Source organism: Salmo trutta, chromosome 17 (genome assembly GCF_901001165.1).
Source record: "Salmo trutta chromosome 17, fSalTru1.1, whole genome shotgun sequence".
In the NCBI taxonomy this organism is placed as follows: domain Eukaryota; kingdom Metazoa; phylum Chordata; class Actinopteri; order Salmoniformes; family Salmonidae; genus Salmo; species Salmo trutta.
Genome location: NC_042973.1, coordinates 22,282,906 through 22,301,598, shown reverse-complemented (window position 1 = coordinate 22,301,598; position 18,693 = coordinate 22,282,906). Strand labels below are relative to the sequence as shown.

General features: G+C 41.0%; 1 protein-coding gene across 3 annotated transcripts in view; it reads right to left on the bottom strand.

Annotated features, from left to right (window-relative positions):
• Positions 1 to 16,316, bottom strand: part of LOC115151856 (fatty acid 2-hydroxylase) — a 44,301-nt gene extending 27,985 nt beyond the window's left edge. For 2 of the 3 annotated variants that reach the window (XM_029696153.1, XM_029696155.1), the window contains exons 1-2: positions 16,236 to 16,316; positions 15,259 to 15,520 (exon numbers count right to left, since the gene is read on the bottom strand). In XM_029696153.1, the coding sequence (XP_029552013.1) occupies positions 15,259 to 15,520; positions 16,236 to 16,261 (288 nt within the window). In that variant the 5' untranslated portion in view covers positions 16,262 to 16,316. Of the gene's footprint in view, positions 1 to 15,258; positions 15,647 to 16,235 lie in introns of those variants that run through there. The other variant, XM_029696154.1, reaches the window with a different exon arrangement.
• Between the last annotated feature and the right edge of the window lie 2,377 nt (positions 16,317 to 18,693).

The window sequence follows — 18,693 nt, the reverse complement described above, 5'->3', positions numbered from 1 at the left end:
GGACTAGAAGTCCACTCCATATTCCTCCTCTCCACCAACGGTGTCTTGGAGCAGCCTCTGGGATAAGTTCAATTGCCCTGGGGGATACGAACAAGGATCCAATTCGGGAAAGTCGTATTCCTGGTCATAATGCTGGTGCATTATCGCCGCTCTGATATCCAAAAGTTATTTCCAGCTGTATGTAATAACACCCCAAAAAAATCTGGTCTAATAATGTAAGAACACACAACAACAACAAAAAAATCTGTCGGCGCCATCTTACGCCATCTAAACTACCTGATGAAGGCAAGCCTCCCTGTGACCTCATAGGGGCGGGACCTGTCTCGGTGTCATCCCTCCCAACATGTTTGTTCTGTGAGGGTCTTCCCATCCCCTCCTTTCCAAGGGATGAGGTGAGGCCGTCTCCTCTCCTCCCCTCTCAGCGCTCCCTGGCTCAGCCATACAGGTGAAATAGTAATCAGGTGTATAGCGGCAGAGAAGCAGCTCTCTCTCGCTCTACTCTCCAGCTATACAGATGATTAAGAGACTGTACGTTATTTATAATGAGCAATACCTGGAGAAAATCGGATCTCTCTGAAATGAAAATGGATGGCAGAGAACATACCTGCCGTTTACCCTCACTCCTAGGACAGAACAGAGCCTTAGATATACAGTTTTAGAAACATTTTGTAAACACTACATGGCAAAGTAGCCAGAAGGTTGTGGATTTGCAGACCACCACAGACAAGGGGGGTGAAAAGATATTCATTATAATAACAGCATTAATCCATCATCTTATTTGTGATCTGATAAATATTTTTTTTATATATAAACACATTTCTTACATAGGTATTCCTCTTGTCCAGATGCAATTCTAAGTAATTATATTTGACTGGAGACAAGCAAAATCTCCACAACAGAGCATGACAACAAATGAGTGCATTCTGCAGCACTGGACACATTTTGATTTCTATACAGGTGCTATTGTTAAGAGGATAGTCTAAGCTTGGAACAGTGCTAAAGGTGTCTCTCAACTGTCAAAACTGAGCACAACAGAACCAGTTACAACTGAAGTATCTGATCATCAATGAATTCAATAAAAGGCGATTCATTGTTTTACACTGCAGCAGCCTTCATTTTTTTCATTTGGGAAACTAGCATTTTCTAATTTCTTACATTTTATTCCATGACATTGATGTTACAAAAATAGATGTGTGTTGACTGTGATTAGAGTATGGGAATATAAGAGCATCTGCTAGCTAAATGAACAAACAAGGCATGCATAGCTCACCACATGATCCTCAAACCAATGACTTGCCAAACTCATGTCTCTAAAAGTGAATTCAAAGGCACGGTAGAATGACTGTATAGCCTAACAAGGCATTTTTCGTTTCATTATGACGTAATTCTAAGTAATTATTATTTTAGATTTTATACAGCCTCAATGCTAAATTTATAAGCATGTTATTGAAGTGCTTTTGTTGATGTGTTGTTGAAATGCTGAGCGCTCCTGCCAGCCTGTAGCGTCACAAATGCTTCACAATTGATTTCTTTATTGGCAGGCTATAGCCTTGAAATAATAAATAATAATATAGCGTAAATAATTCATTTTTGTTCCTTCTTAGTCTTCCTTGCTCCTGACTGACTGATTTAGAGTTAGTATGTTGTTTAATACCCTGTTGCTGTGCTCCCTGACTTAAAAAAAAAAATCAGAATACGCCGGGTTGCATGATAAAAAAGAAAACATCTGGAAAAATCTGATAATTTGAAATACATTTGCCTATATTGCCACAGAAATTCAATTAAAACAATAGAATGACAAACTAAATAAATATGTAGTTTATAGCAGGCTATAATTAGGTATCCTCCCTTTATTCTCTCTCTATGGCGGTGGCACGAATGATGAACTGTAGGCGTGTGTGCATAGGCCCGTCGGTCGGAGGCGTGACCACTGAGCGGGCCAAATCCGACGTAGCAAGAACAGACAGAAAACTCTACCAGGGGTTGCTAAAACGTACAACGCACTTGAACTCGCCCTAATGTCTGAGTGCTTAGCTTACAGAAACGTACCACCTCTGTTGTATATGCAGACAAACTGACCTACTACATGAACCTTATCACACCATCGAAATCTAAAATCCAAATTCACCGCGTCTGCAATGAATGTTCATAAAACTCCACGGAACTCCTGCAGTAGAACCCAGAACGATACTTGACCACTGCTGTCCATTCAAGACTACGATTCAAAGGGCGCTCACATCGCTCAAAATAACCCTCATCCAGAGGTTGGCTACATCTAATAGTCCTACTCGTCACATAATCTTCTATGTGTAATAATAATAACACTTCTCACAACGGTGCTCATTTAGTAAAGCTGATCACGTAATGATTAATTTGTATTTTACATAGCAGATCCGAATATAATAGCATATAAGCCTAATGTAGACCTATAATATGTTACACCAAAAACATTTTTACATTTTAGTCATTTACATTTAGTCACACGACCTTCTCAGTCGTTTCTTATCTGAAGCTGAATAGTAAAATATTTCCTGATGTGGCAAAAAAAAAAAAATCAATAGCGATTTGATTGAAAGAAAATAGGCCTACAAGAAATGCTAATAGTTTGTTAACACCATCTGATTTAATTAGCTCGCAAAACAGTTATTCAATAAGATCTAAATGCATATTCCCATGAAACTGATTAAATTGATTGGCATGCCGTTTGGACATTAACGGTGAAACGTGAAGAATTATCAATCATGATTGACAGTGATAACGGCCTACTTTGAAATGAGCTATGCCTAATTTGGTGTGTGGCTATTAAAAATATAAAATGTTTGAGACTTGTGTGGGCATATAGTCAGACGTTGCAATTGGAGGATGCATTATATGCACCTATTCTATAAAGGATATTCAATCTGCCGGTACAAATCTTTTGCGCTCCCTCACCTAAAAACAGCACTACACCACTGCTCCTCGGCAATAGGTTGTAGCGCAGCCTCTGGATGTCAGAGACAAACCAAATATATTCCAAATGTATCGGAGTCACATCATTCCCCAGCATTCTACAGATTGTTTCTAGCATAAAGCATTGCTGACTAAAGCGACGTTATTGATAGTTTTATATAATTAGGTCAATTCAATTTTGATTAAAATCAATTATATCAGTAGTAAGCTTTGGACCCCAGGAAGAGTAGCTGTTGCCTTGGCAGCAGCTAACAGGGATCCGGAACAACATACACAAAAAATGCCTCCAGTCCTCATCTTCACGCTCTCCCTCTCAAACTGAACAGGACATCAGTAGGCCCAGTTCACTCGCACAGATTACAAATTACATGACCGTCCCCTGGAATCAACTTTTAAAATAGCCCACTAAACCCTCCCCCTGACTGAAATTGAAAAAGCATGAACCTCACCCATTTTACTTAGGTAACTATTGTGTAAAACGTTGATCTCTCCTTTACCATCAACCGCGGTACTATCACGCTGCTGTGCACTAAAGGCTAAAACCACATCCCTTTCTTCTCTTCCTACTTTGTCATTTATTCTCTCTAAATCCTAACCACATCTCACTCTCTCGCTGCTTCCTCCCATTGACACGTTCCGATGACAACCAGGAGGAAAACAATTGACGTTATGCAAAATGTATTCAAAGATATCTAAAATTGTCCGTCCAGACCTTCTGAAACCTCATGTCATGACTCTAGACAGCATCTCTGCCAAACAGACTGAAAGGTCTCTAGCTCAAACCCCCGAACCGGCAAGGTGGACACATCTGCTGTTCTGCCCCTGAGCAAGGCAATTAACCTACAACAACTGCTCTCTGGATGCCGATACCTTTTAAATGTAATCTACATAATCTCCAAAAGTAATTATTTATCATGAGAGGGCTATAGACAATAACCAGTAATGCTGCATACTCCAAGATAGGTTAAAATCTCTACTTTCTGGTAAAAAAATAGTTATAAATTGCTGAGGTGTAATCACTTTTGAGGACACAAGTTCAAGTACACAGTATGATACAAATATTAAATATTTTATGTATTTTTATGTATTTCCTATTCAACAAAACTGAAATTACTTATAATTTATCTAAATGTAGCATAATCAATTTATACAAATACATGCTTTTGTATATGTGTATGTGGACACCCCTTCAAAATGAGTGGATTTAGCTATTTCAGCCACACCCGTTTCTGACAGGTGTTTAAAATCGAGCACACAGCCATGCAATCTCCATAGACAAAATTTGGAGTAGAGCTCAGTGACTTTCAATGTGGCACCGTCATAGGATGCCACCTTTCCAACAAGTCAGTTCCTCAAATTTCTGCCCTGCTAGAGCTTCCCCGGTAAACTGTAGGTTCTGTTTAAGTGGAAACGTCTAGGAGCAACAACGGCTCAGTCGCAAAGTGGTAGGCCACACAAGCTCACCGAACGGGACCGCAAAGTGCTGAAGCACGTAGCGTGTAAAAACCACCTGTCCTTGGTTGCAACACTCACTACAGAGTTCCAAACTGCCTCTGGAAGAAACATCAGTACAATAACTGTTCGTCAGGAGCCTAAGATCACCATGCGCAATGCCAAGCATCGGCTGGAGGGGTGTAAAGCGCGCCGTCATTGGACTCGAGTAGTGGAAATGCGTTTTCTGGGGTCATGAATCACACTTCCCCATATGGCAGTCCGACTGACAAATCTGGGTTCGGCAGATGCCAGAAGAACGCTACCTACCCCAATGCATTGTGCCAAATGTAAAGTTTGGTGGAGGAGGAATAATGGTCTGGGGCTGTTTTTCCATGGTTCGGACTAGGCCCCATAGTTCCAGTGGAAGGAAATCTGAACACTACAGCATACAATGACATTCTAGATGATTCTGTGCTTCCAACTTTGTAGCAACTGTTTGGGGAAGGCCCTTTCCTGTTTCAGCATAACAATGCCCCACTGCACAAAGCGAGGTCCATAGAGAAATGGTTTGTCAAAATTAGTGTGGAAGAACTTGACAGGCCTGCACAGAGCCCTGACCTCAACCCCATCAAACACCTTTGGTATGAATTGGAACGCCGACTGCGAGCCAGGCCTAATGGCCCAACATTAGTGCCTGACCTCTAAAGCGCTTGTGGCTGAATGGAAGCAAGTCCCCGCAGCAATGTTCCAACATCTATTGTGAAAAGAGATTGGCACTGTTGACTCTTATATGTACTTGGGTGTAATAGTGGACAACAAACTGAACTGGAAGAAGAATTCTCACAGCGTCTACAAAAAAAGCCCAATCCAGACTGTACTTTTTAAGGAAGCATAGATCTTTTAATGTATGTGACAAAATGTTTTGTATATTTTATAGCAGTGTCGTGGCGAGTGTAGTGATCTATGCCATTGTGTGCTGGAAAGGGAATTTAGCTAAGGAATAATTGAACAAGCTTGACAAAATCATTAACAAAGCCAGTGCTACAATTGGCTGCAGCCTGGAATCAATGCAGGACATGATCATAAAAAGGCTGCATGTAAAAACACACATGATTATGGACAATGACACACACCCAGCCACTCCACAGCACTCTAATACAACACAGGAACAGCTTCAGTAGCAGGTTTATCAGAGGTGCTTGTTCAGTCCCCTCTTGTACTCCTTGTTCAACGACTACGTGGCCTCTCACAACTCTAACAGTCATTTTTTATTTCACCACCAGGTAGGCTAGTTGAGAACAAGTTCTCATTTACAACTGCGACCTGGCCAAGATAAAGCAAAGCAGTTCGACACATACAACAACAGAGTTACACATTGAATAAACAAACATACAGTAGAAAAAAGAAAAATCTATATACAGTGAGTGCAAATGAGGTAAGATAAGGGAGGTAAGGCAATAAAATAGGCCATGGTGGCGAAGTAATTACAATATAGCAATTAGACAGTGGAATGGTAGATGTGCAGAAGATTAATGTGCCAGTAGTTCGCCGACGACACAAGGGTGGTAGGCCTGATCACAGACAACGATAAGACAGCATATAGTGTCAAAGACCTGGCAGTGTGGTGCCAGGACAACAACCTCTCCCTCAACGCCAGTAAGACAAAAGGAGCTGATCGTGGACTACAGGAAACAAAGGGCCGAGCCCACCCCCATTCACATTGAAGATACTGCAGTATAGCCATGTTATTTTTCTACTCCATATACATACAACAATGTTATTTTATTCGTTATTCACTGTGCCAATATTTCAATGTTTTCTTATCTTTAACTCTGCATTGTTGGGAAGGGCCTGTAAGTAAGCATTTCACTGTTAGTCTACACGTGTTGTTTCTCTCTACATTGTTGGGAAGGGCCTGTAAGTAAACATTTCACTGTTAGTCTACACGTTGTCTACGACGCATGAGACAAATACAATTTGATTTGACACTTACAACATGCTGTGTGTGTCATCGCTTGAGGCGACACACCAGCAAAACACATTATTTTGACTCAGTCTACTACACTGAATAGGGGTGTGCCTGTGTATACTCTTACAATGTGAATTATGACACAATGTGTGGAATGCAAGGAATATTGGACAAAGACCACATGGTGTATTCAATTATTGCTAGAGTTTGCAAACACTGTATTATACACTTTTCAAACCTCTGGTCACCATACAATTTAGGTTAACGAAATACGTACTCAAAGGTCATGTACCACTGATCACTATTGTTAGTTGGTGTACAATTCCTTACATAGCCCGTAACCACACCTTCCTGTATTCATAACAGGTAACAAAGTGTAGGCATTGGACAGTGATGAACAAATGAGGCCTAGTTTTGCATTGCCAGACATCAAACCATATTCTCGTTCAAGAATTAGATGTGACCTTTTCTGGTGACCAAACCTATACTACTGTTCTTCCTCCATTTCTACTTCTACAGTAGCGGTCTGGGAGTTGTAAGGGTATGTGGGTAATTGTCTTTGGTTGCAGTGGGCTGCCTGGTGTGGAGGCATACAGGCTGGGAGAACTGAACAGTTACATTTTATTAATTTATTACTCAAATACATGTGTACTCGAAAAAGATCAACAACATCTACCTCAAGATATTAATAACATCTAAGCATATCTGAGCAGCAATGAGGGCCCAGTCAAAGCCTCTATTAAGCATCATTATATCACATTAAAAAAGGTCTCCCTCAGACGACATCAACAGCTCCATCCCTCGTTACTGCGACAAGGTCATGTGACTTATCTTGGTTAATTGTTAACCATCACTATTATATATGTGCCAGGGTAAACAGTCAGACGGCTACATAGTTGAGAGAGATAAGCCACACAAACACAGCCTTAATTGAGTGTTAACTAAAACATTATACATCTCATTCAGTGGAGTCTCCTTAGAGGTGGACCATCCTACTCAGGGAATTTCAGAATTGTCTTAATAATGAAACATACAAAAAAATTATCCATTTTAGATGAAACTATACTAAATATATTCACGTCACCAAATTACTGACTAAAACATATTGTTTTGCAATGAAGGTCTACAGCACTCTCTAGGGTAGAACCATGGTGAAGCCGGAGGAAAGCTATTTTCCGACCTCCTCTGGGTACATTGACTTCAGTACAAAACCTAGGAGACTCATGGTTCTCTACCCCTTCCATAGAGTTGCACAGTAATTATGATGACTCCGGAGGATGTCGTCCAACCTATTTGAGCTCTTGCAGCAAGAATTGACATGTTGTCCATGCAATCAAAGGATCATAGAATTAATCTAGTCCTGAAAGCATAAGCTACAGCTAACTGGCACTGGAGTGCTTAAAGTGTGGTCAGTAGTTGACTCAAAAAGAGAAAGAAAGAATAGTTCAATTAATTTCTTTAAAAATATATATTTTCCTTTTATTTTTTTCTTCTTAGTTTACCTTCCACTTACTTAGCTAGCTAATGCAGCTAATTTAGCCTAAACAACAACCTGACTCAAACAGAGAGGATGCTATTTATGTTAGTTAGCTGGCTAAGGCTATCCAACACCACAACTCTTCCAACTCAAGGTAAGCTTTATTAATTTATTGCCACCAGGGCCCGCCGGTGTAACTGCTAGCTATACACTGTACTGCATGATTGTACACATAGATTGGTTTGTGGGTTTACTAACACGTTAGCTACTAGAACTATGTTGACTATGACGTTAGCTAATATGGTGACAATGATGTAGGTTGTGTAGCGGTTAGCGGTGATGGTGTGAACGTTTGGCTTGGAGTTTTTTTCCACCTGTTCACACACACAGCTGTTGTGTGGTGCACTGAAGTCCACAAGTAAAGGGAAAAGGTGAGAGGAGGAGTGTTTTGATGTCAGAAGGAATTAGACAACGAGCAAAGTGACGATGCTGTATGTGCCTGCTATGAAAGTCAACTGTGTGTGAAGGTGATCGGGGGTGTATTCATTCAGCCGATTCTGTTGCAAAATGAGAATCGGAATGAAACAGGATGGACCAAGCTGAATTTCTCCAATAGAAATTCTAGTTTTAGTTGCAAAACAGAACATTTTGCAACTGTTTGGACTAATGATTACACCCCAGATCAGCTAGATGCAAGCAAGAGTTTACAAGGCGGTATTGAATGTCTCCCTGTCTGTCACCTGAATTACACCAATTTGTCTCTCAACCTGTGCACCGACGTTATAAACTTTCATTTCTAGGCTCGGTTGTATAATGGCACCAACCGCCACTGACCTCATTGTCAGATAAGTCTCAGTCACATCAGTTGAAATGGCTCTGTTGAAATGTGTAACCCTGGGCCTATTGGGTATGAAACTACCACCTTGTCACGTCTCGGCTGCAAGTTGCTAATTGCGGCAAGTGGGTAATGAAGTAATTAAGGTTCACTTAATTACTCAATTAAGGTAACTTACGGCACATGCATTCAAGTCACAACAGTCACCTTGTACAAATGTCACCTCAGCTGTTTATTAAAGTGTAAAAACAGCCCCAGGCAGGTGTTTCAAATTTTAGGAATTTGTCTGCCATATAACAAACCTGCATGAATGATTCCATTTATGTTAGTAAGATGTCTTTATAAAAGTGTGACTTTTCCTTGTGGAAGACATTGTGGAGAGAAACAGTAACAGGGTATGGTGGTGTGTGAATTCTCTCCCTCTCCTCAAACACACACACAGGTTTAAGTTAGGATAGCAGGATAACTCTGCTCCTCTCACTAACAAAACCAGTCAAAACTGACTGGCAAGAAATCAAGATTACTCTCATTCACAAACGCATGCACACAAATGATATTTCTTTCAGTTGGATGGATAGGGATGGTACTACAAGCAGAGAGAGAAACTGTAGCTGGAGACGTTTGGGACTTGGTGTCATGTTACTACATGCACAGTTAGACAAGACACTGCCATTATTTTCCCACAATATCCCAGAAGAGCCCTTATAGATTTCAAACACGATATGGACATGGTGACCAGTGAGTTGAGCTAGATTCAGTCTGAGCAGCAGGCAACCACTGAAAATCTCTTGCGGTGGAAACTGGGAAGACTCTTCAGTATGCAGAATCCTATTTAGCAGGTAGAAAATGCAAAGCTCACAGATTGGGAAAGACAGGTGTATGGGAAAGACAGGTGTAAGGGTATCTCCACATATACCAACATGGTCTCAGCATTTCGTATTATTCTGTACGTAAATCCGAGACACTCCATTTAGTATGATATGTTACATTTTGTATGGTATGTATTAATTTGTGGATGTCAGTCATTAAATTTGTATGTTACTAATTACAATTTGTATGATATGTTACAGATTACAATTAAGGTTAGCTAGGTGGCTAGGTTTCTAACATTAGCTATCTGGCTAACATTAGCTAGGCTTGTTGTTAGGGGTTACGGTTAGGAGTTAGGTTAAATGGTTAACGGAGGGATTTGCTAATATGCAAAGTAATTGCAAAGCAGCAAAAAAGTAATAAGTTGTTGCCAAATTGCTAATTACAAGAAATTCTAAAGTTGTCCGTGATGAGATTCAAACACGCAACCTTTCGGTTGCTAGACGTTCACATTATACGTCTACCCATCCACACCAACCAACCACACTCCTTTCATTTTTTGCTTTAAGTAACCATACCAAACATAATTTATCATACTACATTTCAGTGTACCGGGTTTAAGTGTCCCGGGTTTACCATGTTACGTCTAGTCTGTGACCAGTCTGCATATACAGCTTAGCACACATGAACATCATAAATGACCAGGACAATGCTGACATGGGCCTTTGCAGACCTGAATAACATTAATATCAGGAAGTAGGCATAGAAAGATGATTTTTATGTTCTACGTGCTTTTAGCTCAGCATAAGATGTTTGTATCAGTGATTAAGAGACTATAGGTTTGAGGAAGAAGAAGGCTCCCCCCACTGGACAAAAACTGGTCATTCCAACAACAAAATGAAATGTGATTTGTTTAACACTTTTTCAGTTACTACATGATTCCATATGTGTTATTTCATAGTTTTGATGTCTTCACTATTAATTCTGCAATGTAGAAAAACTGTTTTTTTTATTAAATAAGAAAAACCATTAAATGAGTAGGTTTGTCCAAACTTTTGACTGGTACTGTATATTTATTATTTTCATGAGTAAGACACATGGTTTTGGACACTTGTGAAGTTACACATGTACATTTTAGATGTGGTCACCCTAATTCCACCGGTGAAAACATTGCTCCTGCAACATGCTAACACCATCTTTTCACATGTGAGGAGAAAAACATTATTTCAACCCCACATGTGAATCTCCAATTTCACATGTGAAAGTGAGATTTTCACAGTTGGAGTTCTTACATCTGAACCTGCAAATTAGATTTTCACATGTGTACTTGCAATTCCACATGTGAATGTTTTTTACATTTGAAACTGAATATCTTGATTTTCACAAGTGAAAGTTAACATGTGAAACAGAAGCCTGTCAATTGAAACTGAACCCGATGGTTTGAATTGAAGTAAGAAAATAAGACTTTCACAGTGAGATGAACATGGTTAAAGTGACATACTAAGGCATATCTAATGACTAGCACGAGGGAACAGTTCAAAGTGTTTAACTGTGGTTAAAGCCCCCATGCAGTTATTTATTCATTTTTTTATCATCACTGTATGTCTCATAAATCACTTTGTGTTTGTTTAATGAAATAACTAAAAAGTATATTGTTTTATCATTTATTTCCCTGACCCTCCTTTGAGCATTTGAAGGGCCAATCTGACCATGTAGGCATTAGGAAACAAATGTGAAGATATTTACATACACCGCCCTGATTGCCTGATAGGATAGTCGAGATCCCACCCCCTTAACCAGATTAACAGTCATTGGTCTGTTATAAATCAGATCACATTGTGACATCATGATGTGGGCTGAAAGTTCCATCCCACCTGAACAGGCTGAAATTCAAGGCATTTTTTTCAAACAGCTCTTATACAACAAAAAAAAAATCTACATTTCAGAGTGTTATTTCAACCTCATAGTTTGGAAAGATCAAAAAACAGGAAAATCAAGTGTTTAATTGCACTGCCCCTTTAACAGGATCAACACAGTGACACAGTGTTCAACTGTGGTTAATAACAGGATCAAGGCCTACTGTAAATTGCAGTCTGGACACAGACATGCCAAACGTAGTCAATAAGCGCCGCCTTAAAGGCAGACGAAAATAGAGCCCAGTGTGTAACTGTGGTTAACAGGATCAAGACAGTAGCAGTGTTCAACTTTAGTTAACAGGATCAAGGCAGCGACAGTGTTGACTTTAGTTCACAGGTTCAAGACAGTGACACAGCGTTTAACTGTGGTAAACGGGATCAAGACAGTGACAAAACCACATGCCTCCCCCTTGCCTCCCCCATGCCCCCCCATGCCCACACTAGGTACTGGAGGAAAGATAATCTCTTATCTGATCTTCATTTTCTGGAAGACATTGATTTCAACTCCCTCTCCAACTAAACCTGCATGTCACCTACCACCATTAGAGTGATGGAAAGTTGCTCCCAAATTCGCTGACTGTTATGGGTCATACAGTACTCTGCTTGCATAGTGTGTCAGACTGACTCAGACAGACAGGATTGACCAGTTTTAAAATACAAACACAGTGAGATTCTGATGGGAATTGCCTTTCTGACAAAAGCTTTGTTGCAAGTCATAAACACACACCATCTTTCGCTCTTTTGATTATGTTGTCATGGTAACATGCCTGAATTTAAACAAGTTCCACTCCTTGGCTGGGAGTCTTTTTCTACAACGCTCTTTAAAATGTCATCACCTCCGCACTGATAACTTTGGCTTAAATAAACTCAGCAAAAAAAAAAAGAAACGTCCTCTCACTGTCAACTGCGTTTATTTTCAGCAAACTTAACGTGTAAATATTTATGAACATAACAAGATTTAACAACTGAGACATAAACTGAACAAGTTCCACAGACATGCGACTAACAGAAATTCAATGTGTCCCTGAACAAAGGGGGGGGGGGTTAAAATCAAAAGTAACAGTCAGTATCTGGTGTGGCCACAAGCTGCATTAAGTACTGCAATGCATCTCCTCCTCATGGACTGCACCAGATTTGCCAGTTCTTGCTGTGAGATGTTACCCCACTCTTTCACTAAGGCACCTGCAAGTTCCCGGACATTTCTGGGGGGAATGGACCTCACCCTCCGATCCAACAGGTCTCAGACGTCTTCAATTGGATTGAGATCCGGGCTCTTCACTGGCCATGGCAGAACACTGACATTCCTGTCTTGCAGGAAATCACGCATAGAACGAGCAGTATGGCTGGTGGCATTGTCATGCTGGAGGGTCATGTCAGGATGAGCCTGCAGGAAGGGTACCACATGAGGGAGGAGGATGTCTTCCCTGTAATGCACAGCGTTGAGATTGCCTGCAATGACAACAAGCTCAGTCCGATGATGCTGTGACACACCACCCCAGACCATGATGAACCCTCCACCACCAAATCGGTCCCGCTCCAGAGTACAGGCCTCGGTGTAACGCTCATTCCTTCGACGATAAACGCGAATCCAACCATAACCCCTGGTGAGACAAAACCGCGACTCGTCAGTGAAGAGCACTTTTTGCCAGTCCTGTCTGGTCCAGTGACGATGGGTTTGTGCCCATAGTTGACGTTGGGCACAGCCTCTCTCAGCCTATTGCGGACAGTCTGAGCACTGATGGAGAGATTGTGCGTTCCTGGTGTAACTCAGGCAGTTGTTGTTGTCATCCTGTACCTGTCCCGCAGGTGTGATGTTCGGATGTACCGATCCTGTGCAGGTGTTGTTACACATGGTCTGCCACTGCGAGGACAATCAGCTGTCAATCCTGTCTCCCTGTCTTAGGCGTCTCATAGTACGGACATTGCAATTTATTGCCCTGGCCACATGCCTAAGGCACGTTCACACAGATGAGCAGGGACCCTGGGCATCTTTCTTTTGGTGTTTTTCAGAGTCAGTAGAAAGGCCTCTTCAGTGTCCTAAGTTTTCATAACTGTGACCTTAAATTGCCTACCGTCTGTAAGCTGTTAAGTGTCTTAATGACCATTCCACAGGTGCATGTTCATTAATTGTTTATGGTTCATTGAACAAGCATGGGAAACAGTGTTCAAACCCTTTACAATGAAGATCTGTGAAGTTATTTGGATTTTTACGAATTATCTTTGAAAGACAAGGGCCTGAAAAAGGGACGTTTCTTTTTGAGTTTAGTTCTGTGTTGTACACCAGTGGGAGGAGCTATAGGAGGTAAGGCTCATTGTAATGGCTGGAATGGAATAAAAGGAAAGAAATCAAACATGTGGTTTCCATATGTTTGATACCGTTCCAATAATTTCATTCCAACCATTACAATGAGCCCGTCCTCCTATAGCTCTGCCCACCAGCCTCCACTTTTGTAAACTCATAAGAAACACTGGCTGTATGCAGTCTACAAACACTAAGATACAACATAAACACAATACAGAAGATACAACGTCAGTCCTATGGTCCTGGTCAAAAGTAGTGTATTATATAGGGAATAGGGTGCCATTTACTTCCTTCAACAAAGTAGTAAATTATATAGGGAATAAGGAGCCATTTGGCTCCTTCTCCATCAGATCAGACCTAGGACATGAAAGCATTGATCGTTCCAAATGGATGTTTTAATAGACTGTGTCTGTTATAATAGCAACAAATATCTGTTATACAGTGGGTATAGAAAGTAACCACCCCCTTTCAAAATGTTCCCCTTTTGTTGCCTTTCAGCCTGAAATGAAAATACATAAAATCAGACTTTTCCCCAGCTTTATTTACACACATTAACCCACAATAGGCAAGTGAAAAGAATGTAATCTAAAAAAAACTCAGAAGATTAATTAAAGTAAAACACCCCATTTGGATAAGTGAACACCCCACCTTAGAATTGCAATTGCAAACTTGCTGAGGTATAACCAACCAAAACTGAACTTTTTGGCCTGAACGCAAAACGATATGTCTGGCGAAAACCCAATAAATCTTTCCACCCAAAGAACACCATGCCTACAGTATAGAACACCACGCCTACAGTAAAGAACACCACGCCTACAGTTAAGAACACCACGCCTACAGTAAAGAACACCACGTCTACAGTAAAGAACACCACTCCTACAGTAAAGAACACCATGCCTACAGTAAAGAACACCACGCCTACAGTAAAGAACACCACGCCTACAGTAAAGAACACCACTGACAGACTTAGCCTCTCCTCTATTTATTCAGGTTCAATGGGCAGCCAATAGAAAGCAATTGCGGCTGGCAGAGCAAGCCAGGCAATTTTATCCTTCAAGAAACGCCCAAGTATCCAAAGTTGCACCTGCCAAGAGTGAGACAAGTGGAGCCACAGAGCCATCATATTCCTCACAGAAGAAAACTAGGAGGAATTAAAGAAATGCAATAGGCCAACCATCAAGAGATAATACAAAAAAAGTCTATATTTGTAACTCAGGAAATTATTCACTTATTTTTGTGAAAACCCACTCCTATAAAATACTGTCTTTACTCATCGAATGAACTGTACGTTTGATCAACATTAATGTTTACAAAACACATGCATGTGGTTAACAAATAGGGGAAATGAGAGCTTGATAGATGCAAATAGGAAATGCGTCTCAAAGCAGATGTGAAAATCACACCTGCATGTGCAGCAAGTTCCGTTTTACCATGAGAAAATAAAGTATATCTTACTTTACTGTAGTCTACTTTCAGTAACAGACAATAAACTATGCTTGAGTTAAAAGTATCTGAGATATACTTGTTATTCTCTTTGAAGGCTCTTTATTGGCATATAGGCTGCACCTGTATTTCATCCGCACTACCGTCTGTGTCCAGCTCTCCGATGTAGTACTGTTCCATCCACCGCCTTGCGTTCTCTGAGTGCCTGTGTGGGGGTCCCTCCATCTCCGTCCTGATATCATTCCCTGACCGGCTTAATATCAGAGCCTCTCCACCCGGGTGAATTCGAAGGAATCCCGTCACATCATAAATTCTCGTCCCCGTTAATACCCAACATGAGTTTTTAGTGGAATGATTGGCTACCTCCTTCTCAGAGAAAAACCGAGGTGGTTCCGATGGAGACATTTCGATGCTGAAGTATGCACAAAAAAATAACTAAAGGAGTGGGTACAAGCCCCCTTGGCATGCCGACTGACCGCGTACTGACTTCTAGCTCATCTCAGCACTGACTTAGTTTACCCGATCAACTAATTTACATATCATGAATTATTCATTGGTCAAGACTGCTCAAAGCTCAGCATTTCAACTACCTGTTGCGCGCTAGCTTTTTACCGCCAGTGTTTACAGCTATAATATAATTATTCCAACGTTAATTAGTGGTTGAAGCCAGCGAAGCTGGGTCAAACGCTATTGTATTTGTTGGCGCTCATTATTAGGGGTTCAAGCAGAAAATCTGGTGAAACCATATTGCATTTGTTGGCGTTCATTATTATACATCTTCTTCTGCCAAGGAAAACTGACATGAACATTCCCGTAAAATAATTTCTATGATGATGCAAAATCGCATGACGGTAAAGGGCCGTTGGCCATATCCTCTCATGCAATGCCATGCCAATTTGCTGTATGGTGGCGCTATAACAAGCAATTGAAAATGCAAACTTTGAAAGGTCACGCCCCACCCGGTGTGACATATAGTCCATAAATTCACAAGGAAAGAATTTGCCTCAAGGACCTATAAGGTCTGCCATGATGGATTTTCCACGATTTTGAATTTTGTGAAAACCACATAAAATGATACTCCTCTAGCACTGAATGACCGATCTGCAAGAAACTTGATATGTGGCATCTATGGACCAAACTCTCTCAACGCATTTTCCAGACTATTACCTCGAACAACATGGCCGCTACTGACCAATAAAAAAGAACGTGGGCGTGGTCTGGCTCATAAACGCATATAAATCATATATGAATATTCATGTTGTAACAAAACTGGTTATATCCAAATGCTGTCAAGACAACAAATGCAAGCACATTCAGATCAACCACACGGTGGCGCTATAATGGGCACATGTTTATATATCTTGATCGGTTTGACTCAGAATGCTGGAATTTGTCACACATGGTCAGGGGTATGAGTTCAGCAAAACTGTAAAGTGTGCTTCAGTTTGGCCGCATGGTGGCACTGTTGGGCAGGAAAAACATTAATGCAAGCACATTGGCTCATAGCGGCCAGTATGTTTGAGCTGTGGTAAATGATGTACATTTTTCTACATTTTTAAACATCTTCTCAGAAACCACTAAACCGATCTCTCCTAAACTTGTAGTACAGTATAAATTGCAAGATCTTTAGCTGCATTGTAAATTAAGTTGATATCTTTAACGTTATGGCCCATGTGAGCAATTGAAGTTGAGCAAGTTTGGGCCTGACAATTCAAGTCATACTTGGAGGGCAGTGGTGTAGTAGAGGGTATGTGGCCCTTATACCGAACAAATGCAAATACAACATGTAAAGTGTTGGTCCCATGTTTCATGAGCTGAAATTAAAGATCCCAGAAATGTTCCATTCACACAAAAAGCTTATTTCTCTCAAATGTTGTGCACAAATTTGTTTAAATCCCTGTATATGAGCATTTCTCATTTGCCAAGATAATCCATACACCTGACAGGTGTGGCATATCAAGAAGCTGATTAAACAGCATGATCATTACACAGGTGCACCTTGTGCTGGGGACAATTAAAGGCCACTCTAAAATGTGCAGTTTTTTCACACAACACAATGCCACAGATGTCTCAAGTTTTGAGGGATTGTGCAATGTCCACCTGTTGCCAGATAATTTAATGTTAATTTCTCTACCATAAGCCAGCCCCGGACCTTCACTCCTGACTTCTTCACTTGGGGGATCATCTGAGACCAGCCACCCAGACAGCTTTTGAAACTGAGGAGTATTTCTGTCTGTAATAAAGCCCTTTTGTTGGGAAAAACTAATTCTGATTGGCTGGGCCTGGCTCTCAAGTGCATGGGCCTATGCCCTCCCAGGCCCACCCATGGCTGCCCCCATTTCCAGTCGTGTGAAATCCATAGATTAGGGCCTAATTTATTTATTTCAATTGACTGTTTTCCTTATATGAACTGTAACGCAGTAAAATCATTTAAATTTTGTCCAGTATATTTTTCAGTGTGCACTGTGTACTCAGTTCTTCATCCCCATGATGCGTATCAAAGTAGTGTGCTTCCTGCTGAATGTGGAACGAGGGAGAACTTGTTTCGTTGTATTAGAAAGTTTTTAAAGTCTGAAAAAGTATTCTACTGAACATGTTTTGTTACTAGCTAGCTACCTTTTGAGTTTGGATACCGTGACGTGGTTGGCATCCATTGATGGGACCGCTGTGATCTGTCCAGGGATCCTGCTGACCAATGGTCGGATGAGCTGCTTGGCATAGCAGCTAGCCTAGCTGCCACTGTTAGCTGCCTATCAAGCTAGCGGGGTTTCCTTGAGGGCTTGAACTCAGCCTGTGACGCGGTTAGCCCTTGTGGCTGGGACCGCAGGTTGTCCCAGGCTTTAAATTGTCTAGAATCCCTGCTGTTTGTTGTTTTTTCCATCTTCACTGCAACCTGGCCTTTCTGGAACTGCGAGAGGTAACAGCATAGCCTGCATTGCTACCATGGCAAAAACCAAAGCCGGTGGGTGTACCGTTGAGGACAGTGGTGTCTCTCTATCATAGGTGAAGGATCTTCTAATCAAACAAAAATAGTTCCACAAGCAGTTGTTACAATGACAAGAAAATAGCTTCCAAGTGTTGTGTCCAAGTACTGGTGGAGTCAACAAATAAAATAATGGACAACCTGACCAGAGAGGTCCCAGACCTGAAGAACAATTTGCAGTTCTCTCAGGGTCTGCTCGATGAGATTAAACATAAAAACGGCAAGATGACAGCAATCTGTAAGTCATTGAGAGAGGACATCAGTTCTGTATTTGAATCCATGATAACAATGACAGAGAAATCATGGACAATCAAGACGGAACAACATTGTTGTGGACGAAATTGCAGAATCTCCTCCATATGAGATCTGAATGTAGTCTGAGGGCAAAGTGAGGGAAATTATTTTGGAGAAACTTAAGACAGACTACAGGAAGATTGAGCTGTAGCGCACCCACAGGCTGATAATGGTCAAGTTCCTTAGGTTCAAGGACAAGGTAACTGTTCTGGAAAGAGCCAAGAACTTGAGAGGAGCATACATCTTCCTCAACGAGGACTATCCAGAAGCTTTGCGCCAAA